Genomic DNA, 24,521 nt, shown 5'->3' with positions numbered 1-24,521 from the left:
TATTCCGTTCACATTTAAGATAAAACTGATTCAATGATCACACCACTGATCTTCATCTACTATATACCTTTCAATATATAAATAATCAGCTCCAAGGCATGCTCCGTTTAAGAGTAACACAATTTTCTTACATTCTTTTTTGTCTCTTCCACATGCTTTTTCAATTAGAATAACATTTGGGTAAAGACAAAAGTGATAAATTAATGAATCCTTGAAAAACACCAGAGTTTAATAATGTGATGCCAAAAGGAAATTCAAGAGAAATATGTAATTTGTACGTCAGTTTTATTGCATGTTACAGATGCATTCAAATAATTACACTGCAGCCAGTGAGTATTCAGATACGAAAGGTGGGTAGCAATGCAGCACACAATACAAAGACATGATCTGCATATTGTAAAAGCACACATAGTGAGCACAGTCAGCAGGACATCTCTGACACTCTCAGATTCCAAGCGTGGTTAAGGAACCTGAACTTCCAATCTTCTTAAACCTATTTGCTGCAGCAATGGCTATGTAGTTTTTCTGCACAAACAGGTGGAAGAGGATGAACGAGAAATGAAGGGAGAATTGGTATCTTTAAATAGTGTTAAGAAAGTGGTAAATCATTGTGTGTTCTCTGTTTCACCTTCCACATTCGTCTGGCCATATACTTCTTGAGGAGAACCTGAGACTTGAGCACAATGTTGCTGCTCTTGGCTTTCTCAGTGATGTTGTTGAGCCACGGGTGTTTGAGACACTGCGTAGCACTCATACGACCACTGTAAATAAAGACAAAAAATCTTTGGAAAACTTGGAATATACAATAGTTGCATGAAGCACTTTTATGGTGCTTTTTTGCATTTTTTTGGAGATTGACTGCCACTAGTCATGGTACGATTTCTTGCAGCTCAGACATTCTGTAAAGCATCTAATTTTGTGTTCCTTGGAACATATTTACAGGAATAGTTCACATAAAAATGACAATTTGCTGAAAATGTACTCACCCTCAGTCTATCCAAGATATAGATGGTGGTGGTTGAGGAGAGACCCCCCCACCCACACATGATTGTAAAGCGCTTTGGGTGTACAGCAATACACAATAAAGCGCTATATAAAATGCATCATTCATTCATTCATTCATATAGATGAGTTTGTTTCCTCATCAGACCATATTTGAAAAAATGTAGCATTACATCACTGTTACCTGTAGATCACTGTGTATTACTTGTGTGGATTATTGTAATGTTTTTATCAGCTGTTTGGACTCATTCTGATGGCACCCATTCACTACAGATGATCCATTGGTGGGCAAGTGATGTAATGATAAATTTCCCCAAATCCTTTCTGATGAATAAAGAAACTCAATTAAATCTTGAATGGCCTGAGGGCAAAATTTAAGTAAATATTCATCATATCATGTTTTTTAGGTAAATGATTTTATTAAGATGAACTTAGTATTAGTCTCTTCTCTTAGGCTGATGATACACGGAGAAACCTTTTGAGCAATTTTACAGGCAATTTTATGGGCACATTCCCATTGAGAATGTGCAACAAATTTATATCTGGATACTTTAGATCTGCTGTGGGCCCTGTCTCTCACCTGGTTCCCATTGGATGGCAACATTGCCCAAAAAGTTGCCCCGTGTATCCTCAGCCTTAAACTTAAGTCTTTTAAATGTCACCTTCTTTCTCTTATCAGCAGGTTGGAGACAAAGTCCCGAGCCTCAGTAGACACATGCTCAAACGCATCCTCATCAAAGTACCTACAAACATCCAACAGGGTGCATTGTTTTACAACAGATTTCACTCTAAACCTTTTTTAGATCTGTTTGTAGACTTTATGATTTTTAAATAGATGTTTCATCGCTTGTTTATAATTAGCTCATGTTCTGTTGCTTATAGAATTGATATAACAGCGTTATACCAGTTGCCCATAAGGACATTGTTGAGGGTCTGGCTGTCGTCATCACCCAGAAAAGGAGAGAGGCCACTTAATCTAGAACAACAGAAATCAAATATGATTTTTACTGCTTCTCCAGCTCAAGAATTCATCTAATGTGAAACTAACAGGGTTACACAAGTTTCTTTTTCTGTTTTGGAGGAGGCCCAGAATACTCCATAACACTGTTATTGCTTTAATTAGACTAAGCAGTTGACTGAGTGACCCTGAATGCTGTTTTTGGAATCACTCCCAGTACATTTACCAGACGTCACAACTGTTAGCCAATCTATGTGACTAATTTGTATAAAATCACTTATGAATCACTTTGAATTTGTAATCAAGGCCTGCTTATGTCTCTTTTGGAGTGGTACAGCGAATTTTAAATTCAAACATAGAAATGTGCTCAAATGATTATGTAATTGTGAATTACATGTTCTGGTGTGTGTGTTAAAGTGATTTACAGCATGTATGTGACGACTCCCAAAGTCCACATATCTGTAGGGAAGGAGACAAAATCGAAGTTCACCACCTCTGGAGCTAAAAATTCAGGCGTTCCGAATGAAACTTTGAGCTTCTCTCGTGGTTTATATCTGAAGAGGGACAAGGAGAAAAGTCACTTGAACCATAAAAATAAGCCTTGGCTATATTATTTGAACTCTCAGAGGATTAACACATTCAGAAATACACAGTGGTCACTGGAAAGGTATGTAAGGCAAATGTCATGACAGCAAAAATGGCTGATGACAACATTAATCTTCATTTGAACACATAAGCACGCATCGACAAGTACAATACGATAGTAGTGTATAAGCATAAATCCCACCTCCTCGCTAATCCAAAGTCAATAATTTTCACCTGATGGCTAGAGTGATTAACAAGAAGGATGTTCTCTGGCTGAAAAAAAAAGCGATAAACTGTCAGACATTTCCCTCTGACATTCCAGATTCCATAAAGGCTTATTCTATAATCTCACCGAATCCCTTGAGAAAAGAACAAAATCACTAGCCTAAATCTGACAGAACAACGTGACTCCATTTTGCTTCAACTGTTACCTTGAGGTCCAGGTGAAGTACATACATCTGGTGCATGTACTGGACACCCTCACAGATCTGTTTCAAAAACACCATGGCATCCACCTCAGTCAGCGGACAGCTCTCATCCACGATTCTCTCAAACAACTCACCTCCCTCCACACTAAATAAAAAAAGACTCTGTTGTTTCATATGCCACGTTGCACTTTAGCCAGTTGTGTTTTATTGCTTAAAAAGAAAAGAATCACACTACTCACTACTCCAGGATCAGCACAACTTGATTCTTGACCTCAAAGGCTTCATAAAGTTGGAGGATATTGGGGTGACTGAGCTGGTTCATGACCTGGATCTCATTTAGTGCCATGTCCTGCAAAACAACAGGAACAACCTTGAGAAATTCACATCCTGATGACCCTGTTTTGTGAGCACTTTTGTTCATATGACACTGAAGACTGGAATAATAACTGTTGAAAATTAAGCTTTGCCATCACAGGAATACACTTTAAACAAAAATAGAAAACAGTTATTTTAAATTGTAATATTTCACAACATTACAGTCAACTAATGCAGCCTTGGTGAGCATAATTGAAGTCTTTCAAAAGCATTAAAAAAAATCGATCGACCCAAGACTTTTGAACGGTAGTGTAACTATCTAACCATAATTAAACCATAATCTGAACATCTATAAGAAGGAAAAATTACACAAACACAACAGGAAACGGCAGTCGAAGTATCAATGCATTCGAAATGTGGTGCTGAAGACAAATTTTATCAATCCCATGGACCGCAAGAAGGACAAACAAATCAGTCTTGAAACAAATCAAACCGTCAATATCACTCGAATCTTAGATTACATAATTTCGATTTGCCAATTTTGGCCACATCATAAGAAAACTTCAATCACTGGAACAGGACATCATGCTTGGCCGAAGAGAGGGAACAAGGAAACGAGGAAGGCCAGCAACTCGATGGCTTGATAAAATCACTGCAATGACAACACGGACACTGGCCGAGCTCAGTCAACTTGCACAAGATAGATCTTCTTATAGGTCATTTATCAAGTCGCTATGTCTTGGAATCGAGCTGAGGGCCTTTAACTATAAGTGTCCCTAGATTTTTGTCACATTTTTGTCAGTTTTGTTTACCTCAAATAACCTCTAGTTTATTATGGTACTGTTATGTTGGTAATAAAACAAATAGTGGTAGCAGAGCACTAGTTTCACAGCAACATGCATGCAGAGCTGGCTAGTAATCAGATTCCAAAAATCAAGTATTTGTAATTACATTTTATAATGCTTATAATCAAATTACAATCACCTTTTTATGGATTACGTGATTACACATTATGTAAACAATGGCCATAAATAATGTAGAATGTATTCATTTTCCCTAATTATTCTTTGTCTTCATTATATCTAGAGTGACCTTCATTTATTGTTGATTCAGAACAAAATATTTTCAAATCTAAAAGACTTTGGATGTGTAATATCATTATTATTTTTATGTTTATTAGTGTTCATTAATGCAAGGACTCTTAAACATTTTTGTCAGCCAAACACCTTTGACATGAGATATTTACTTGAAATATCTCTGAGGAAGTTAATATTTCAATAATTTAACAACACATTTGAATTAGTGTTCAAGTGTTTAAATAACTCACTGTAGTTCTTACATTAAGCCCAAACTACAGTTCTCATCATGTAAACAGTAATGGACTACACAATTTGTAAGTAATGCACCTAGCTCTACATGTATGTTATGACACTTCTATTCAAAGTGCAGATGCTTTCAGTTATATTTGTATTACATATGTACACAGATCTACTTACTTTTTCTCTGGTATTTCTTGTGTTGATGATTTTAGCAGCAAGCCTCATCCCTGTCTTAGTCTCCGTACATTTGTGCACCTTGCCAAAGCGACCACTGATGATACAGATATTAAATATGGTGGTAAAACAATGTCAAAGGTGCTAAATAAATGATTGCACATGATAAATAATTGATTTAAGTCATCATCTCACCCTCCCAGCACTTCTCTGGTGTGGATACTGAAGGTATCACTGGGTGGAGGGTTAGACTTCAGCGAGACAAACCGGTGAACAAAAGGTGCCGGCTGAGGTGAAACATCATCTGAAAAGAGCCAGAAAGACACTGTTATATGTGTTTTTCAGACAATAATTTGTCTAAATCAATGGGAATCTTGGGTCAGCCATCGCGTTCACGGTGTTGTTGATATCTGATCTATAATGCTCTTCATGTTGGGTTGGAGTGGGAACAGCTGCAGGAGAGTGGATGATACAATAATGTGCCAGGGACAAAGGATTATCATTTTCTAGATACTTCAGATCTCTAAGGTCAGGCTATACTAGAGGCCTCCTGTCACCTCTTTAACCTTTGAAAACAAATTCACACAAGCACAGTTCTGTCATTCGGTGGTTATTTTATTCTCTTCTAAAAACTATTTACTGACATTGCCAATTACACATATCCTTGAACTTAATTTCCTTTCAAATTATTTACATTTTTTAATATTAATTCGTTTTTATGTTATCAGAACAAATAAAAAAATACAGGTTACTTACCTATTACTTTAAAACAGGTTTTAGGAGGATTATGGCTCTTCATCTGTACTGAATTCTTGTCTGTAGCTGGAGTTATTTTAATCTGTATTCCACCTGAAATGTGGTTTGCTGCTCCGACTGCTTCAGTCGTTTTTTTAGCCAGAGGTGCTGATACCGTGTGGACCTGTAATCTGTATAAGATGAAAAACACTGCCATTTAAAAAACTATGCAGTACTATATGTTTATACACAGACTATATATAGTCACTTTTGCTTACAGGCTGCATTTATTTGAGAAAAAACACATAAAAACAGTAATACTTTAAAAATATAGTCCAAGTCAACCACTGCTCCAAAAGTAAGACAATTTTAAATTGAGGGACAAGCAATGCATCCATTGCTTGCTTTACCTTACCTCTGTAGGGAATTAGGGCAGCTGTGCACTTGTCTGAGCGCAAAAGCCTCTTTTGTGGCTGTAGTAACATTCAAACCCATTGTTTTTGGCGGTTTGTGGCTTGGCGGTAACAATGTTGCATCTTGTGATGACGTTTTTGTTGTAGGTTTATTTACTGATGATTTTCCAGAACTCTGTGCAATTGCTACAGGAGGACCCAGACTTGTTTTGTGAAATGTTTGGACTGGTGTTGCATCTGTAGGGACATTGGGAGGATTGTTGGGTACCAGTGAAGCTGTACATTGAGGCATTACTGGAGCAACCAGTCCAGTTGTTTTCGGTATGGTTTGATTTGGTAGGGTTACATTCACTGCTTCAATATGCTTCGGTCCGATTGCATCGGGCAAAAACACACTCTTTGTCACAGGAATAGGTGAATTGGTGTTTGGTGGTGACACCTTCCTGTCGTCTTGGGCTTCTGTTTTTGGTGGAGCAATACCTGGAGTCCTCTGGATCACCACTGATGCAGTGATGACAGGTTTCGGGACATCATTCTGGTTTGGTGGCATGTTCTTATTTTCAACCTTATTCATTTTCTGTGTTTGATGAGATAGTTCCGATCTTGGGGTTACAGTGGATGTTTCTTTTTCTCCCTTGATTTGCAATTTAGGTTCCTGTTGAGCTTTGACGTTTGTTGAATCTTTTTTAGCTTGATGGTCCTCTCTTATCGTACCATTGTTTTCATTGATTTCTAGCAAAATACCTGCACAAACACAAAGAATATACAGCATAAGGCTTTATTATACTAGTATGCAAGTTATAGTATATACATAGTATATATATTTTAAACAACAAAGTCATTTTCTTTTATTTATGGTTTGTTCTCTAGTCAGGTGATTTGTGGGTCTCCCTTTCATCCTGCAGCACATAAATAGTTAAAACACTAACAGGCCTGTCATTCAGATTTATGTCCATTACAAAAATGACAATCCTGCTGCCCCACTTCACCTTTCCAAATGACATATATGGTGTAATATCATATATTATAGTTACCTTTCTCCGAAGGCATATTAAAAGCATGTGGCACCATTTTACGGTCTCTGTCCAAGCGAACATAAACTTCCTCCTGTCAATAGAGAGTGATAGAAGAAAAAACTGTTTACAAACCAGAATAAAATACATGGTCAAGGCCTGATCAGACCAAAAACGATAACTGTAGCAAGAACTATGTTAGTGTCAACACTAATGGTTGATAACATTGTTTATTATATGAGTGTACTGGGCCTTAAATGTAATTTAGGCCATTTTGATTAATGCAATCACTGTTTGCCATAGTCTTAAGAGTTAATGCAACCATTTATAAGCAATTCTGTCCTTCTTTCCACTGACCGCAGAGGTTCGAACAGGCAGAGATTTCCGTCTCTGTAGAGCCACTAAAGGCACAGACACTCTCTCACACTGTCTGTCCTCCAGACCTTACGCATTTAAGAGACAAAACAGAAAATTATTTAGACATCAACCTAGTTCCAAACTGGTACGACTTGTTTTTTTCTGTGAAACACAAAGAGCATATTTTGAAGAAGACTGGTAACAAAACACTTTTGGTTCCCATTGACTTTCATTGAATGGACAAAAAGTACATTGGAAGTCAGCGGGAACCAATAGTGTTTTGTTATTAACGTTCTTCAAAATATTTGTGTTCACCAGTAGAAAATAAGGTTTGGAATGACATGAGTAAATGACGACAATTTTCAGTTTGGTTGGACTATCCCCTTTTAAACACATTCTGGCTCCATACCATGTGCAAGTTCCTCCAGAGCTGTTCTCATCTCCAGGACTTTCTTTTCAAGAGAATCCAGAAGTCTGGTCTGAGCTGACAGCTGGCTGGTCACAGTCTCCTGCAGTGTGCTGTGCTGAACGCAGGTCCCACACATGGGGCAACTTCTACCTGGGCTCAAGAGGAGCTGCTCCACTTTAAACCGTAGGTCATCAACCTTGGCCTCCAGGGTTGTGGGGCTGGATGGAGGCATGGGGCATTTCATAGAGCCCTTGACAGACATGGAATGACGGTTATGCTAGAGAGAGATGAATAAATAGAGGTACTGAAGACAAGGTCTTCTTGAGGTCAAAAGTACAATTAGGCCTGTGGATTTACACACACAGTGAACGTCATTGTTACTACTTTCAAGTTTTTAATAGAAACCCTGCTGAAAGAAATAAATGGACTAAGTTGGTTTGCTGGTCTTAGCTGGATTAAGTTTGTCTTCTAGCATGACCAGCTGAAAAGAACACAACCTCCTTAAAAAAAAAAAAAAAAAAAAAAAAAAAAAGATCAAACTAAGACCAGCAAATGAGCTTGACTGGTTAAACATTTTTTTTTTCCCCAGCAGGGAAACTAATTAAATCTCTACAGGTAGACAATGTTTTGCATGCACAGCTGACAAGTAACATGGACTTTTTATTTAACGTTAAATTAATACAATTAACTAAATGTAATTAAGTTAATATTACAATTAATTAAATATATTACTTTAAACAATATTAAGGAATATTTTAGTAAGTAGCCTATTTTAGTCTAGCAAATGCATTTCAGCTTTTTTGTAGTTCATTGAAAACTTCCTTAAGTATGACAAATTAACTTTTTAAAAGTAGAAATATACCATGTGTGTAAGTGTTCCGTAATGATAGGTAGATGTACACATAATTACAAACAAAATTGTAGAAACAAAAAACATTAAATACAGCTTTTCAACTAACCTCCATGGTTACTAACTCCAAGTATCATCTTAATGTCTTCAGACTCAAATCCAAATAAGATATTTTACAATAAATTCAACCATTTCACACCCACCTGTAAAGATGTTTGCCCAGTGAAAAGTACATGCGTTTTCCACCCAAGTGTTTGAACAGACAGTTCTCTGGAAGCTCAGAGTATCAGCCTGTCAGAATCCTCTTATCACTCTGTGGCCACTTCACCAGAAATAGGCAGACCAGCGAAGGGAGCTCACAAACAGTAAACTGATAATAGAGGCATGCAGAGCTGGCCCTGGGGAGGGGGCACAAAGTCTTTCCAAGACAAAGAGTAGAGAAAGCATGAGCTGAACGAATGCGAGACATGTTCCTCTAGCGTTCAACCATGAACTGCTGACAGTCATGCAGCATTAATGGAATAAAATCTCTGCACTTTACGTAACCTACATATAAATTACATTTCAATACAGTAATAAAACTTTGCATGACAAGTATTTAGTCAAACGTGACTAATAATTAGAAAGTGCAAGATCAAGACTGTTGAGTCCTTGTAGATAGCATTTAGCTAAATTAATAAAGTTTTTGAGGTTGAATGGTTCAATTTCAGTTCAGCCACTACAGTCAGTAAACAAATCATTTATACTAAAAGTTTCTTTATTGCAAGAAATGGAAGAAAAGTCAAAAAAGGAAAACAGAAATGAGTCTTCGTATACAGGAGATATTAAAAAGAGAAAATTAGCTGGGACAGTCACCACACCCGACTATAAAATTGTTTTACTTGACAACAAAGGCTTAATGCATCAGCCACAGACAGAAAAAATACTCCAAAGGTTCAGACATCATAGAGAGCTATAAAAGACAAAATAGCAAAACACGTTAAGAGAACTATGTACAATTAAGTCAATGTAATGGTGCATTAAGCATTTACAAGCGGAAACGATCTGAAAAGTTTGGAGACTGGGGCACTGTGAGAGACACGTCACTCTTTTTCAACTCCATTGGCTTGTAACGTCTGATTGGCTGGGCCTTCCGCACCTTTCGAATAAGAAGAGATGGAATTAAACTTACAATATAAATGGGCCAAATCATTTTACATTGAAGTGTTGAAGAAATAAAACATTCTTTTTAAGTGCAGATAAATATTTTAGATTACTTAATTTTAATTCACAACTTTCCAGGCCTGGGAGGATAAGCGACATTCGTTCTGAAATCTTACCTGTTCCTGTCGCAGCATTGCAATCTCCTCCTTTTCCTGCTCCTTTCGTTCTCTTGCCCACTCCCCTTCCTTGCGAGTCCTCAGCGCCTCCTTCTCGCTCAACTCCTTTTCGAACTCCATACGTTCCTTGGCTCTCCGTTCTGTGGCCAACTGGAATCCATCTGGAACTGCAGAATTAGTAGTATTGGCTTGAGAAAGTGCCAAATGTGAACAAAGAGGACCAGATGAAGTGGTCAGGTAGAGGAGAGAGCAGTGGTGATAGTTGGAAGGAAGCGAGAGTTGGTTTTGGAATTAGCCGTGCACTCCAATAAAATTCACAAAAAGCCAGCAAGCCCAAAAGAAGGTCAGACTGGAGTGCAACACTACATGGAAAGATCACAAAAACCACCAGCCACATACAATAACATACCCAAGATGGAGCGATTCTCCTTTTTCGGTACAAATGGTTCTTTGTGCGTTACATTGCTTGGTTGTGCCTTAAAACATGCGCCTTCAGCCTGTCGTTTCAACTCCTCTTTCATCTGGAGAAACATTTAAAACAGAAAGAACCAGTAAAGATACAGATTGTAAACGATGTCACAAATGCAGAAACAAGTGATTTTCCACTGGCTAACTAGTTGCAAGCATGCAAACAATTGCCAAGCAAAATGTGGTCTAGAACAGGGGTCGGCAACCCGCGGCTCTTTCATCCCTCTGCGGTGGCTCCCTGTAGCATGGGCGTAAAATATGCAGTGGACGTGTTCCCAACTTTTAATAAAACCTAAACTCTTTTCAGGCAAGTGTGTTCACAGAGGTTTTCAAGGATCAGTGTGAATAAACCTAAATTAAGAGACGATACTCACATCGTTTTGGATGCATTTTATTTGCTTGCATCTAAAACAATGCGAGTATTATGGAGCGCCAAACACTCTCAAGCAGTGTACGTTGTTCATTCTTGAAGCAGGAGGGCACTCTCGCGCAGAAAGTTTAAAACTCTAAGATTTATATGGACAAAGGCATTGCACTATTGCTGTAGCTAGATTGAGTAACAAGCATAAACCTTAACTGATGAAATAAAGACAAATGATTGTAACAATATAAAGGTTTGCATGTTTTACAAGTCTTCTCCAGGCAGGTAAAGTATATGAATGATACAGTGCTAATTGACATGGGATTTATTACACTACAGAAGCAATACAATGTTTTCTGCCTTATTCTGTGACAAATGAGGAAAAAAGTAAATAAAACCAATAAACCAAAATTGTCAAAAGGAAAATCAAACATATTACATAACACAAATTATTGGTTATTCTCCAGCAGTGCAATTTATTTTTTAGCCAATTGAAAGATAGATGAGGTTTTTTTTTGGCAATTACACATACATAAACATTATTACCATTACTACATTTGACATTTCTGCTCCCCTCATTTCTGAAATCATTGCTACGCCCCTGCCCTGTAACATAGCCAAATATAAAACTTAAACTGTATGGCGTTCTCACTTCATTTTAGGAATAAAATAGGTTTTGAATTGTATTCAGTGGGAAAGGGCCCAATATGGCTCTTTTGACGTTGAAGGTTTCAGACCCCTGGTCTAGAACATCTTAACATATGGATGACCCATGGAAGATGAAGAGGAAAGGTTTAGATGAAGCTCTTACCATTTGCTCCCAGCGTTCTCCCTTTGCAGCTCCTCGTTCGTCAACCATCAGCTTGAAAGGAGCAGGTTTGGTGGGCTCTACTACCTTTTTCTCAGGGAGGTGCACTTCATGGAAGTCAGGAAGGGGTTGGGCCTTAAACTTCGGTACCTGCGAGATATGGTAAGGCAGTCCATTTAGGCACAGTTACGAAATGAAGAACAATAAGACTTTTAGCTGCTCCATAAAGTACCTCTTCATTTCTCATTTCCTCCAGTTTCTTCTCCTTCATTACCCTTCGTTCACGCTCGCGTTCCTCGAATGAGAAAGGGCACATTTCTACCTGGCTCTTGACTGGCAGTTTGGGCTGGAAGGGTAGGAAGTGGGGCACAGCATGTGCCTTAACTGGAGCAGGAGGCTTCTCCTGAAAGTGCAAAGGAATTAGGTGAAGAGTCAACAAATATCAGTTTCATGATATTTTAAATAAAGCATGAGATTAAAAATGTACCTCTTTTTTTTTTTCCATTCGCACACGATTTTTAAGAGCAAATGCAGGCGATTCTGGAACAGTTGGATTTAGAACTTTCTTCTCTGGGACACCCTTTATGGGGGAAAATAAAAAACAGTTAACAATGGAATTATAAAAGGACGTCACAACCTTGATAAAACAAACCGAAAAGTGGGTTAGGACAACTGTTACTAACCACAACTTCCTCCAGAATACGAGTTGGTAGAGGTCTGGGATGGAACGTGTGGTCCTCTTCTTCCTCAGGCTTCTTACTGGCCTGCCTCTCCTGAAGTCGCTTCTCAATCTCCAGCTGGAAGCCCTCAGGCTTGGTAACTTCTTTACTAGTTGGCTTTTTAGGAACCAAAGCTCCTTCTAGAATCTTTCTGTTGAGTTCTAGAGCTTTGAACTTAAACCTGACATAACAGAATTAAAGTTTGAAGAGATGTTCTTGTGCCAAATTAAAAATTCAAAAACAAGTCTCTGCAAAACTTACTGCTGCATTTTTTCTGCTTCTTCTGCCTCGATTTCTGCAGTGCTTTTCACCATTGTGGGACGATGTCTCTGGCGAGTCAGTAGCTGTGGCGTTTTGGGGTGTGTGATTTTTGGCTTCTCTGCCTTCACTGGTGAAGGTCCTGCAAATAAGGGTAGATTAAGGATTGTACTTCAGAGGAAATCATGTATTTATTCCACTGAAGAAAGTCATATGGTTCTGGAACTACATGAGGGTGAACAAATGATGCTTTAACAGCATCACAAGAATGCAATGCTAAAAATATTCAAAGCCACCAGAAATAGGGTCTGACATGAGACGCACCTCTTTCCTGGCTCTGCCGACTACGCAGGTGATAACGGGAGGGAGTGCGTTTTTGGAACTGTTCAATCTGCTGGGCCATTGGCACGTAGGCTCCTGCTTCATCAAGCTTTCTCTTTCCTCTGGAGAGGTTGAAGGGTTTGGGAATGGTTGTTCCCTTTGGAACCTTCAACTACAGAATGACAACAACATTTACATCAACCAGCTTCAAAAAGAATCCAACTACTCATCCTAGTGACTGTACTCACAGGGGAAGATGGGTGCTTGCGGAGCTGTGAAGTGAAATCCACCTCCTTGTAAGAGCTGTCGACTGCAGAGCCTCCATCCGTGTGGTTCTTCAGCCTGCTATCCGAGCAGAAGTTGAATTCTTTGGGAATGGTGGTGGACAGAACATGCTTCTTAGGAGGATGACCTTTAAAACAACCAGAACAGCCAATTAAAATTGCATTGCAAAACTTAAAATAAAAAAACAGAAAATAGTTTTGCTAGTGACTCACTGCCTGCCAGTGCAGCCCTGTAGCTCGCCTCGTTCTTACGGCGCTGTTCCGCCACCTCTTTCTGTAGAGCCTCAATGCGTGCCAGCTCTTGCTGTTCTGTGCTTTTCTTTCTGAAATTCAAAGACAGCATATATATGCTTTACTACTTTAAAATTAAACCCTTCTGATAAGTAAATAAATGATAAAACATACATTGACGTTAAATCAACTGAAAAGACACAAGGGGGAGCTCCTGTTTTTTTACAAATACCAACCACTACCTAAAGTTTGAGGTTGGGTATGTTTTCATGTTTTTTGTAAAGTCTCACCTCAGCTTTAGTTATTTGATACAGTAAAAGAGCAATACTGTCAAAACTATACTACACTTAAAATAAATAAATTTTAAAAAAGCAGTTTATTCCCATGACAGTAGAACTGAATTTTCAGCAGCATTACTACAGTCTCCAGTGTCACATGATCCTTAGTCTGAAAACATACTTTCAAGTTAAATCAACTGAAAGTACTTTTAAAATAACTAAAAACTTTTGAAAGTGTGGTGTAGTTTAACTTTGCTAACAAACATTTTTGCTAATAGGTTTCTCACTGTGTAGGGTTGGAGGCAGAAGCAGTATCTGAGGTCTTTGAGGCAATGGCTGATTTGTTTCTCAGCCGGACACTGCTCCTCGCACCAGCACCACTGCGTCTCACACCAGCACCGCTGCGTCTCACAGTTCGGGATGTTGAGCTTCTGTGAGGAGAAAAACCACAAGTATTTTATTAAAAAATAATAGAATATTGTCACTTCCAGGTGACAACCCACATTACCAGCATTTTCACCAGTGAAGTCCACTAAATGCCCACTAGGTGTCCTTCTCAGCTTAGCACACACATTTCTCAGTTCATTTTACCTTCGCCGCTGATCAAAAACTCTCCATGATGTGGCAGCCGGTACAACTCTATGCAGCGAGACAAAGCGGCTAATTGAGCACACTCTAATAGACTAAAAACAGATCTAAATTTTGAAATGCATACCTTCTTTTCTTGACAAGAGGAGGTGTTGTAGGAGCTGTAGCCTTTTCATTTTTAGGTACGGGCCGTTTGGACACTCTACAGGAAGAAACAAGAAAAGTTAACCAATGTTAGAAAAGTGACAAAAACTGACTAGTTTAATAGGGCATATATAAATCACGGATAAGGTCTCATTTACCTTCGTGGTTGAGCAGGAATAGATTTCTGGGCCTGACCAGAAGCTCCGCCGTTTCCCCATGATGTGACTATGTTAGATGGGACCTCCGTAGAGATGCTTTCTTTGACATCTGAAACAGAGCAGATATTAAGAACCCACATGCAAATCAAACACCTTTTTTTAAAGTTTTTCCTAATTGAAGCAGTTTTCCCCCCAACCTAAGCTTGTCGTCTCATCTTTTTTGACCATGGGAGACACTAGAGCTTTGGGTCTGTTGTTATTGTGGGTTTCATCAAAAAGCTTTGTCCGTAAAGGGGTGGTGAGCTGTTCCATAGTGCCGTCTTTAGGAGCTGCCTTCAACTCTAACAGCAAAACAGAACAAAGTTCTGCATTTGAACATGTATGCATTTATTTATTACATAGTTCCAATGCAAAAGCCTTAAAGACAATTCGGTCAAAACTGAGATAACGATACGGAGTGAATGCTCTACACATAGTATAAAATATATATATATATAGAAGTCATACCAAACCACTGGTCAGCATTGTCCTGAGGGTCCAGGGCAAAATCATCTATAGACTCTATTACATAAGAAGGGGCATCCCATGTGTATGCATCAGCAGAGCCCCCTTCCATATTCACACCGGAATCTTCTGCAAAAGCAAAAAGAATTCATACGGTTAAAACATAATCTGTAGCAAAGCTGCACAAATAAAGAAAAAAACATATATAAAGTAGTTCTATATTTCCTGCGCAGAGCGGCGCAAAATGGCAGTTGATGGCTAAATTAACGTTAATCTCAGACTCAAGGCCCAGACTGCAATAGCAGCGCTAAATGTATCCACCAGTTATTGATCATAAGAAAAATCTATGCAAGTCACAGACTATTAATATTCTAATACATCTTAACGGTTGATCAGCACGTTACACGATCATTTCAGAATCAGTTTATATGAAATACCCGCCTGCATCTCTCATTACTCATAATCCCGAACAAAAGGCTAAATGTAAACAAACGAAGCCTAAATAATATCTTTACATAATTTACGACAACAATAATCAAATGAGCAAAATAAACGCTGAAATCCGTCGTTGTATTGCATTAAACATGAAAAACTTGTTTTGCAGCGATTACGGCCAAATACAACCGCACCCATTTAAATGCAGCAGCTGAGTCAAAATCAAAATATGGTCATGTTTAAAAATGCGTAAGAAAACATACTTACGTTTTAAACCGATGCCTACTATCACAACCTGAAATAATATAGTAAAAACTTGAATCAACAGACGCGCGTAACCTCCTCCTCAAACAACCAGACAAGAATGCTAGTTTGAAAGTGAGTGCCGTTAGAGCTGCGTTTATGAATCAGCCAATCAGAGCGCTCAACGCGGCGCGTCTCGTTTTCTATTAGCTCCGCGCTTGTGACGTTTTCGAACGCGTTAACCACGGGACTTGCTGAGAAGCATAACAGGAGGACATTTAAAAACCGACTGAAGTTAGTTTAAATAAATTAATAATTGTTTTATTTACAGATTACTTTCATTTACGGTTATCTTTTGTGATCAGTTGTTAGTAAAACAGTTATATTTTCATACCATTATCTTAAAACTCAATAGGCTATTCTTTTTTTTTACTAAAAATTCATAAAAACATTTTTCATTACAATTCAGTGAAAATGAAGCACAGATTCATACTAGGATTCCAGCTTTAATGTTATCAGTGCAAATTAATAATCAAAACACAGTGAATATGGACAGGGAATAATGAACGTCAAAATACTAACACAATACAGTACAATAAGGCTTGACCTTTGCATGTCAAATCACTTTTAATGCCAGTAGTTTGCAAGTTATTGCAAATAAAAAACAATCATAGTGACAATAAAATAGGTAAGGGAATATAAAAATGTCAAGGCAATAAAATTAAGATGCACATGTTATAAGCAATACGCTTCTGTGTAGTGAATTACATCTTCTGGATCATCACCTGGAATTTGCCTAAGAAAAAAGAGGGTGCAGAAGAGGAGGGATGGCAGAAGACAAGAAAGAAACAATTAGTTACATTTTACATTTAATTGGAACTTGATGAGCTCAGACTCAGAGAACTAACTTGTGAAAATATCAGAGAAATATCTAGTGGTTATTACACAAAGGCTGTATATTTATGCATAAAATTTGCTCCTTACAAGCATGCATGACCGATACTTCTGCTGTGACTATAGTTTTCACACCAAGGCTTGAAAGTGCTCCTCGGACCAGTCCACAGGAGAAGGCTAAGAACTGCAGGAATGAAAAAAATGAGAGAGAAAAATTTGTTTTACGATCTCTTTATGAACTTTTTGAAGCATAAAAGTAGTAGTTGTATAGACCGTCCATGGAGGGATAGAAATCTTTAAGATTTAATTAAAAATATATTCACTTGTGCTCCGAAGATGGACAATAGTCATACAGGTTTGCAACAACATGAGGGTGAGTAAATGACAGAATTTATTTTTTTGTGTGAACTATCCCTTTAATTACATTAGATTTTTTTATTAAATATTATACATTCCTTCTTCCCTGTCTGTAGATACAATATTATTACAAAATACATTTCATATCATATACAATGAAATATAAATTACGAAGATATTGATTCTGCAGGCTCCGTTTAAAAGATCAAGTCAGGTTATGTTTACGTTTTTATTCAACTCACCATTATAGCATGGAATTATTTATGCTGCTTACCTTCGGCGCATGTTCCAAATACTGTTTTCCAGCAGATAGTTGGGTCAGCAAGCAGAACTTGTTATCTTGTAGCACATAAATACCCTACAAACAGTTTGAACATTGATGATTTTTTTAATAAGCACCTCTAGTCAATGAAGACATACACTAAGAACTGAGATGAATTGAGATGACATAAATTCAAATGATAATATACACACCTGGTGGTTTGTTCTCAGGTTGTCAATTTGCTTCTTAAAAACACTGGTCCAGAAATCTTTGCAGATAAACTTCATAACATCAAGCTCATCTTTAAAACGTGGCGTGTCTTTGGTAAACCTGCAAACCAAAATGTGCCTGAGACACATCTTCTCAAGAACATTCATTTGAAATACTAATTACATTTTTAGTTAAATTTGGGTCCTATGACATTCTGCAGTACTACAAATAAATCAGATTATAGGATGTCATCAGAGGATCTGCTTGACTTATGATTAAAATTTGGGTTTATGGATGAAAAGATCTGCCATGATACCTCTCAATAAGTCCTTGTCCCACACGAAACCCCATGTTCTCAAGTTTAGAAACACATCGTCCATTCTCCTGAGCACAGCAGAACATTACATTAATCCAACATGCAACTTTTTCACAATTTGTTTTATTAGTGTGCTGGGCTTACTCAGTTCTATAACGCTATTCTATTATTCTGTGACAGTGTTTTCAGGGCTCTTACCGATTCCCCAGTTTCTGCACTGTTGACATATTGAATAATTTCACTGTGCAGGAACTGAAAGAGAGCCTCGTCTGCCATCTCGAGCCAGTTCAGCCAGACTGAAACTGACAAGCGACCCGAACCGACTACTTTAGTAAATGGACATTATTAATTGTGCGAATAAATCAACTACATTCAAATAATTGGCCAGTGTATTCGACTGCTCTCTAATTTACTATTAGGGTCCTTCTTCACATCTGTTCCACTTCCTGTTTGGCTGAGAATTAGCTGCCCTTGTATATGCCTGAACGTAAAGATGTTTTTCTCTCTTTTTATTAGGAAAAAACAGATTTCTCTCGTTTTGTATGTGAATTAAGTATTGATGCAGTCATGTACACCCGATTGACTATTATAATCAACACTTTGCCTTTTATATCTAAATTGGTTTGCAACTATTAATGCAATTGTTTTATTGCACATACTAGTATTAAACTTTTTGCAGTCTTATTAGTAGACATCACAATATTAACTTTTTTATAGTATTTGATTGTATTGTTTTTTAAATGATACACAGCATTCAGTTTATAAAACCATAATAAATATTAAGTATTTTATGAAAAAAAACACCTGTAAATTAATGTTTGCCTATATTTGAATAAATTATATTTTGAATAATTTCTAGAATTCATCTTTATAATAATATAACTTTTATATAGTTCATTAAAGACTTAAATTTAGTTGCCCATTGCATTAATATGAACGAATAACTTGACATAAAAACTAACGTTTTAGTGGCCTTGGTAAAAACATCAACTATTATTATTTTACTGACAGTAAATCATGAATGAAACACACCAGAAACTCAAATTCTACAAGATGCTTTATTTCTTAATTCATCCTTAACATTGTTTCTTTCCGTATACACCTTAATGTCTCACTCACCCACTTTTGCTTTCAGAATGTTTAAGAAAACAGCCAAAATGCCAATGCTTGGAACTTTAAGATGTAAAACACCTGTTTACTCCAGCTAAACAGCCATTGAAAGTTTACATTTCTCACTAAAGGTACAGTACAGCTGTGCACAGTGTGCATCTCACTGAGGTAGATCAGTCTGAGTCTAAACATCACAGTTGAGTTGAGGTCCATTTCATTTCAGTTCAGCCAAAGAAGGAAATGCCCATGATGGTTTCTAAATAAAATAAAAACTCATGAAATGATTTCACACCTTCAGCTGTGAAACAAAACGGAGCTGACAATATATGCCATCACAGTTACCTTATAGGCCACTGGTGCACGTAACACTGAGTCAAAACAACAGACAGCAAAGCAGTGCTAAAATACCATTCAAATTTACATAAAACATTTCTTTTCTGACAGTGCTCCTGGTTTAGCATGGAGAGGTACATGAAGTGCTTTTCAGCAATAACTGGGTATGTGCTAAGATTAATTTTGACTGAAACTTCTGAATCCAGGCAAAACATTGAGGGAAACTTTGCGCTAATATGATCACTTCTTGTTTATTACTAAACAAAAAAATTAAAGTTATATTTTACTTAGTTCCCATATAGGAATTTGTCAAAATGGGCTACTTAATTTTAAACAAATGTTCACTTTTCATTGATTTTCAATTCCAGAAGAATCACTGCTTTATTCTGCATTTCATTCACAAAATATTCTGGAATGAACAGAGACAGATGGGGATTTACAGGAGAAGAGTCTCCACAATAACTGTGATTCCTTTCATTAGCATTAAGGATGTGAACACAACAGCGCCTAAAAACTTTTACCTAAAGGATCAAATCAACACAAGCTAATTAATTAAATGCTAATCACCTGACTCTAAAAATGTCATAACTAAACCATTGAGCATTCAAAAAGAAAAAGAAAATCAAATGAGAGAACGTTCTTCACGCAATTCGCGTGAGGATTTGCTTCATTTCTTGTCAAATGGTTGAATCCTTTTCGTGACAAGAGTTCAGCTTAGAGAGGTAGGTTTTTTTTTGTTGTGTGACTGTGAGCTGAGAGGTACATCTAAAAACACAGTTCAACTTGACTTTCATGGTGCGGTCACATTAGCAAATTTATAGTGTAGATATAGTCAATAGTGTAGCTGTATGAAGCACAGCGCATACACAAGTCACTTTCAAACTAAGCAAATTTTTGTTGGTCAATGCGGCAAATATACATGACCATATGACTCGGTTGTGAAAATTACACAGGGAAATCTTTCACCTGCATGCAAAAGTACCCACGTGGATTCCTATTGAAATAACTGGATTTTGCAGACAATAAATATGACCGCACCTTTAGTCATAGAAGTGCCGTTGATAAAAAGTGCTTCATTATACAACGGAGAACACTGTAATAGCATTATTTTTCCTTCTTGACAAAACTATTGAGGTATTTCTTTAGCTAACTTTTCAGTTTCAGGTTTTTTAATGAATTTTATAAGTTCATTTATCACTACAAAACAGTTACACTGAAGACCCTTTAGGAAAAACCACAAAGTTAAAACTATTCAAATCTAAAAGCAAAACTCCATCTATCCTAGTGATCCTTTCATCTAATTCTACAGGATCCATTTGAAGACCTCGCACCCACCAAACTTCACCATCTCCAGTTCATTACCTATAAGCTACTTGGCAAAGACGCAACAGAACTGTCGCGTATGACTGGCAGGTCATAGTGGACACGGGCAACATCATTGCTGGAAGGCCTGATGGAATCGAGGTAGAGTTGGAGAGAAACCAGAGAGCTGGTTTAAGTGCCCTGAAGCCTGAGGCTCATGCAGTGACTGTGGCTGAAATGAGGTAAGTGGCCCAGAGAGCTGAGAGGTAGGGCTTGGGGACACGGCGTTGGTGGTGGTCGAGTATCCCAAGGGAGTGCTGTAGGGAGGCAGGCCAAATGGCAGGAAGCCCAACAGGTGCGAGAGGTCCATGTTGGTGGAGGTGGTAGGTGGCTCAGCTGAGGTGAACGCCGAGTTCCTGAGGGTGAAATGGGCACTCTGTCCTCCCAGACTGTCAGGGAGAAGGTCGCCAGGCCGGGAGACGGCAGTCGCTACGGCGGCCTGCGGTGGCATCGGCCCGCACTGGAGTTCGGTCAGGAAGTTCTCCATCTCCACTTTCAGATATGAGGTAGTGGAACTCGGCTGATATCTTGAAGCCTGCTGGTACTGCTGTGGAAGAGGCTTGTTTGGCTCAAGGTAGCAGCCCACACCCATTGGGCTGGAAAGGGGGCCAGACACCATCGTGTGATGGTGATGATTGACCCCTGAGGTAGATGTGCTTGGAAGGCCTTGAGTGTTGAACATGGCCATGGAAAACGCCTCTGTGGCATCTTTTGGAGATCCAACAGAGCACAGGGTAAAACTGGGCTCCTCTTTAATGGACATCGGAGGAAGGGTCTCCAAATCTTGCGCATGGCTTTTCTTCAGGTGTCGGGTGAGGTGGTCGCGACGGCCAAAGCGTTGGGCACAACGCGGGCACAGGAAGTCCCGTCTACCGGTGTGCACCACCGCGTGGCGTCTCACATCCTTGCGAGTGAAGAAGCGCCGGCCACACCGTTCACACTGATGCTTCCTTTCTCGTACCACAGTCCCCGGAGGTGGCCGGCCAGTGTGCGTACTCAGGTGCTCGAGTAGCGCCGGCATGCTCTCGAACGCCTGACGACAGACCTTACAGGTGAGGTCACCGCTGGCGGAGGTGGCATGTGTGGCCACGTGGCGTCTAAGACCCAGGCGAGTGTTGTAATGCTTTCCACATTCCTCGCACTGCAGTTCCTGCTTGTTGGGGTCGTGGTTTTGCAGGTGGCTGTTTAGCTGGTCTTTGCCATGAAACATTTTCTCACATATATGGGTAGTCCTCAGGGAGTATGTCACTGTACATCTGTGAAAACCCATGATCAGTGATTATAATTCAAGGTTAAAAAATACAGTACAAATACAATCACATTGTTTTAGAGCAGGGGTGCCCAATCCTGTTTCTGGAGATCTACCTACCTTTAAAGTTTAGCTCCAAATTTAATCAGGTAGATCTCCAGGAACAGGATTGGACATCCCTGTTTTAGAGACAAAAGCAGGTACCTGAGAAGAAGCTCCAACAGGTGATTTTTCTTGGGAGTGAAAATTTTTTTTTTTGCATGTTCAGTCTTCTGTACATGAACAAAAATGCAGGATTTGGTAACATCATCTTATACATGCACTTATCACAGTAATAAAGTAAAACTGCAGTTACAAGCAACTAACCATTAATGAAACACTAAGCTTAACCGTATATTAGGTACATGTTAATTAATATCACTCGGTACTTACTTGTATAATTACATTGCTTTTAAATGAATAAATGTACATTGCAATGACACCTTAATAAAAACAAAGCGTAAATAAATAAGTAAATCAATTTTTCCCCTTAAAGTTCTTTTATGCAAATGTTTATATAAAATAGTAATAAATCCACAGTGGATTTGGCCATGCAATGTACATTAATGTTGACCAAAAAAAAGGTTTGATTTCTAACATTCTTCAATTATCTTCTTTTGTGTTCCACTGAAAAAGGATTAAATGATGACAATTTTCAATTTTGGGTGAACAATCCCTTTAACATGCTAGTAAACAAAGTACAACAATTATAATTTAAAACTTTTTTTTGCTGCTACATTATCCAAACAAAAATATTTAAGGCATATACAATATAATAAAATGCAATATTTATATACTGTGTATGCTTATATACATATCTTGTTTTAAAATTCCTGGAGGACACAAATGCATCAATTTCTACTGTCTTCTTTCAACATATCATTTTAGTTTAGTTTAGTTTAGATAACACTGTTAAAAACTTATTTTAAAAGCATTTGGCATTGTTTAGTCAGAAATATGTTTTATATATGAACAATGGAAAAACATTTTTTAGATTTATTTATAAAACTTTACATTGTAAAACAAACAAAACCTAAAGAGTGCTTGATGGCTAAGTGCAGTCTTTGAACCAACCTGCCTCCCTGAATGGTAACAGATTTCAGCACGAGAAACTTAAAAACACCCTGAGGGGATGTCAATGATGATTGGTTAGTGACATTTATAAAGGGTTTGTTTACCTGTTTCAAGTCTCACAAAAGCACATTCATTATCTTGACAGACCTCCGGAAAACGCACGTCCACTATTACTCCCTCCCTTTCAGAGAATGGGTGGACATCATTCAGGCAACCATTTGAAGTATTTTAATATGAACATAAATACAAACTATTTTACTTCATTATTATAATTATGTTTTAATTGAGTAAAAAATATTTTTTTTGAAGCTTAAAAGAATATGGCTCTGCTTTAAAAGTTCAATCGGTACAAAATATGCTTCTTCTATCCATTATCTTTCAAACATAAAACTTGTTCATGTAGAAATACAGCATAATTACCAAAAACAATAATGGAAACAAACATTTTTGCTTTGAATATATAAAATTCCAAATGTCTACAAATTACATAACAATTTTCTCCATTTCAACTAGCAGTTTACTGCATATATGACATGAAATTATGAAATGACTTGAACACACAAAAATGTCATGTTTGTGTAAAATCTGATTTTATAAAACAAAATTCACTCATTTTAAAAAACAAAACAAAAAAAAAAAGGTTGTGTCTGGTGCTACATATTTTGTTTCCTAAAAAAACACCTTGTTGATTTCATCTTTTAGTTGTTTACTTGTTCAGCCAAATCTCGAAGAACCGCAGAACATTGTGATTAAATGGTAAAATCGAAATGATCCGTGATAAAGAGCGAATCTATCCTTTCGTGTTAAATATAGGAACTACACTGAAAGCACTAATACGCGTAGCTAGTGTGTTTGCTCATGCACGCAACATTTAACCCTCTTGTGTGCACATTTATCTTTTCAAAAGTCTAAAAATACTACCCACAAAACTCCATGAGGGTTTCAAACATTTGAACATCAATGCAAACAGTCCACGCGGTCCTAAATTCACACTCTAACATTTGCATAAAACCAGTCTTGTGCTCACCAGAAACTTCTGATCCCCGCTAAAGTTGCGGTTCACGCGCATTCCTCCATTCTACATCTCGCAAGGGTGCACTTAAAAAATTCGTTTCCCAGCCATATGTCGATGAATTCTCAAAAACTATTCGCAGTGGATAATTGATTTTTTTGTTCAATAATGTGTGTATTTTTCGGGCCTGGTGTTTCTTTCCCTCTAAACACAGCAGCAGCGCTGGAGTTGATGGGCGCGTGCATTGTGGGAACGTGACGTCAGAACTCTTTGGCTAACTTTCATGGTGGGATTTCACTCATTTTATTTTTCACCATTTAAACTATTACAAACACTCGCATTGCATCACAGTGAGTTCTATAAATAGACTAAAAACGAATGTAAATTACGCGGTATGGCCATTTTCAAAAATTATTCATTTTTTCAGAACTCACTAGTGAAGGAAAAATGAAAGTTTAATTGAATAATACTGTATTTGACAAGATACAATTAATATATCACCGCTCGTCCGGTTTGTTGCACTCGAGTAATAATCGTTTAGGTGCGGGATCGAACTTGATAAAGCAGCAGAACTTTTCTTCCCTTCTGAGTTCATGATGCATTATACCGAGGTAACGTTTGGCACA

General features: G+C 37.9%; 4 protein-coding genes across 8 annotated transcripts; all 4 read right to left on the bottom strand.

The window, feature by feature from the left end:
• Positions 1-261: 261 nt before the first annotated feature.
• LOC306859119 (uncharacterized protein) lies at positions 262-8,893 on the bottom strand. Of its 3 annotated transcripts, none has more exons than XM_079399977.1 (16): positions 8,762-8,879; positions 7,709-7,985; positions 7,300-7,385; positions 6,964-7,036; positions 5,932-6,673; positions 5,538-5,707; positions 4,977-5,085; positions 4,785-4,878; positions 3,213-3,322; positions 2,977-3,118; positions 2,748-2,818; positions 2,386-2,514; positions 1,907-1,978; positions 1,665-1,745; positions 629-761; positions 262-525 (listed from the first exon to the last, which is right to left on the bottom strand). In XM_079399977.1, the coding sequence occupies exons 2-16, from the start codon at positions 7,968-7,970 to the stop codon at positions 445-447; spliced, it is 2,355 nt and encodes a 784-aa protein (XP_079256103.1). In that variant the 5' UTR covers positions 7,971-7,985; positions 8,762-8,879; the 3' UTR covers positions 262-444. The 3 variants fall into 3 exon arrangements, with proteins under 3 accessions (XP_079256103.1, XP_079256104.1, XP_079256102.1); XM_079399978.1 differs by having other exon boundaries at positions 270-525; positions 7,709-7,958; positions 8,762-8,893; XM_079399976.1 differs by having other exon boundaries at positions 270-525; positions 8,668-8,806.
• Positions 8,894-9,300: 407 nt separating this feature from the next.
• On the bottom strand, positions 9,301-15,843 carry LOC306859161 (targeting protein for Xklp2-B-like). Of its 2 annotated transcripts, none has more exons than XM_079400055.1 (17): positions 15,702-15,843; positions 15,003-15,128; positions 14,693-14,836; positions 14,496-14,604; positions 14,321-14,395; positions 13,893-14,036; positions 13,310-13,419; positions 13,061-13,224; positions 12,816-12,984; positions 12,495-12,633; positions 12,198-12,414; positions 12,002-12,094; positions 11,747-11,917; positions 11,518-11,664; positions 10,287-10,398; positions 9,878-10,065; positions 9,301-9,696 (listed from the first exon to the last, which is right to left on the bottom strand). In XM_079400055.1, exons 2-17 carry the CDS (start codon positions 15,109-15,111, stop codon positions 9,586-9,588), a joined length of 2,202 nt encoding a protein of 733 aa, XP_079256181.1. In that variant the 5' UTR covers positions 15,112-15,128; positions 15,702-15,843; the 3' UTR covers positions 9,301-9,585. The 2 variants fall into 2 exon arrangements, with proteins under 2 accessions (XP_079256181.1, XP_079256182.1); XM_079400056.1 differs by having other exon boundaries at positions 9,878-10,044.
• Positions 15,844-16,167: 324 nt separating this feature from the next.
• On the bottom strand, positions 16,168-18,168 carry LOC306859160 (trafficking protein particle complex subunit 6b-like). The gene is made up of 6 exons (XM_079400054.1): positions 17,915-18,168; positions 17,717-17,784; positions 17,403-17,520; positions 17,203-17,286; positions 16,662-16,755; positions 16,168-16,473 (listed from the first exon to the last, which is right to left on the bottom strand). The coding sequence occupies exons 1-6, from the start codon at positions 17,990-17,992 to the stop codon at positions 16,442-16,444; spliced, it is 474 nt and encodes a 157-aa protein (XP_079256180.1). The 5' UTR covers positions 17,993-18,168; the 3' UTR covers positions 16,168-16,441.
• Positions 18,169-18,762: 594 nt separating this feature from the next.
• LOC306859158 (zinc finger protein PLAGL2-like) lies at positions 18,763-24,138 on the bottom strand. Of its 2 annotated transcripts, XM_079400052.1 has the most exons (3): positions 23,911-24,138; positions 21,975-22,042; positions 18,763-21,777 (listed from the first exon to the last, which is right to left on the bottom strand). In XM_079400052.1, the coding sequence occupies exons 1-3, from the start codon at positions 23,950-23,952 to the stop codon at positions 20,595-20,597; spliced, it is 1,293 nt and encodes a 430-aa protein (XP_079256178.1). In that variant the 5' UTR covers positions 23,953-24,138; the 3' UTR covers positions 18,763-20,594. The 2 variants fall into 2 exon arrangements, with proteins under 2 accessions (XP_079256178.1, XP_079256179.1); XM_079400053.1 differs by lacking the exons at positions 21,975-22,042; positions 23,911-24,138 and adding an exon at positions 21,891-21,949 and having other exon boundaries at positions 18,769-21,777.
• Positions 24,139-24,521: the final 383 nt, after the last annotated feature.

The sequence above is a fragment of the Barbus barbus genome (genome assembly GCF_936440315.1).
Source record: "Barbus barbus genome assembly, chromosome: 40".
NCBI lineage: Eukaryota > Metazoa > Chordata > Actinopteri > Cypriniformes > Cyprinidae > Barbus > Barbus barbus.
Note: the sequence above shows the minus strand (reverse complement) of the source record. Positions and strands in the feature narration are given on the sequence as shown.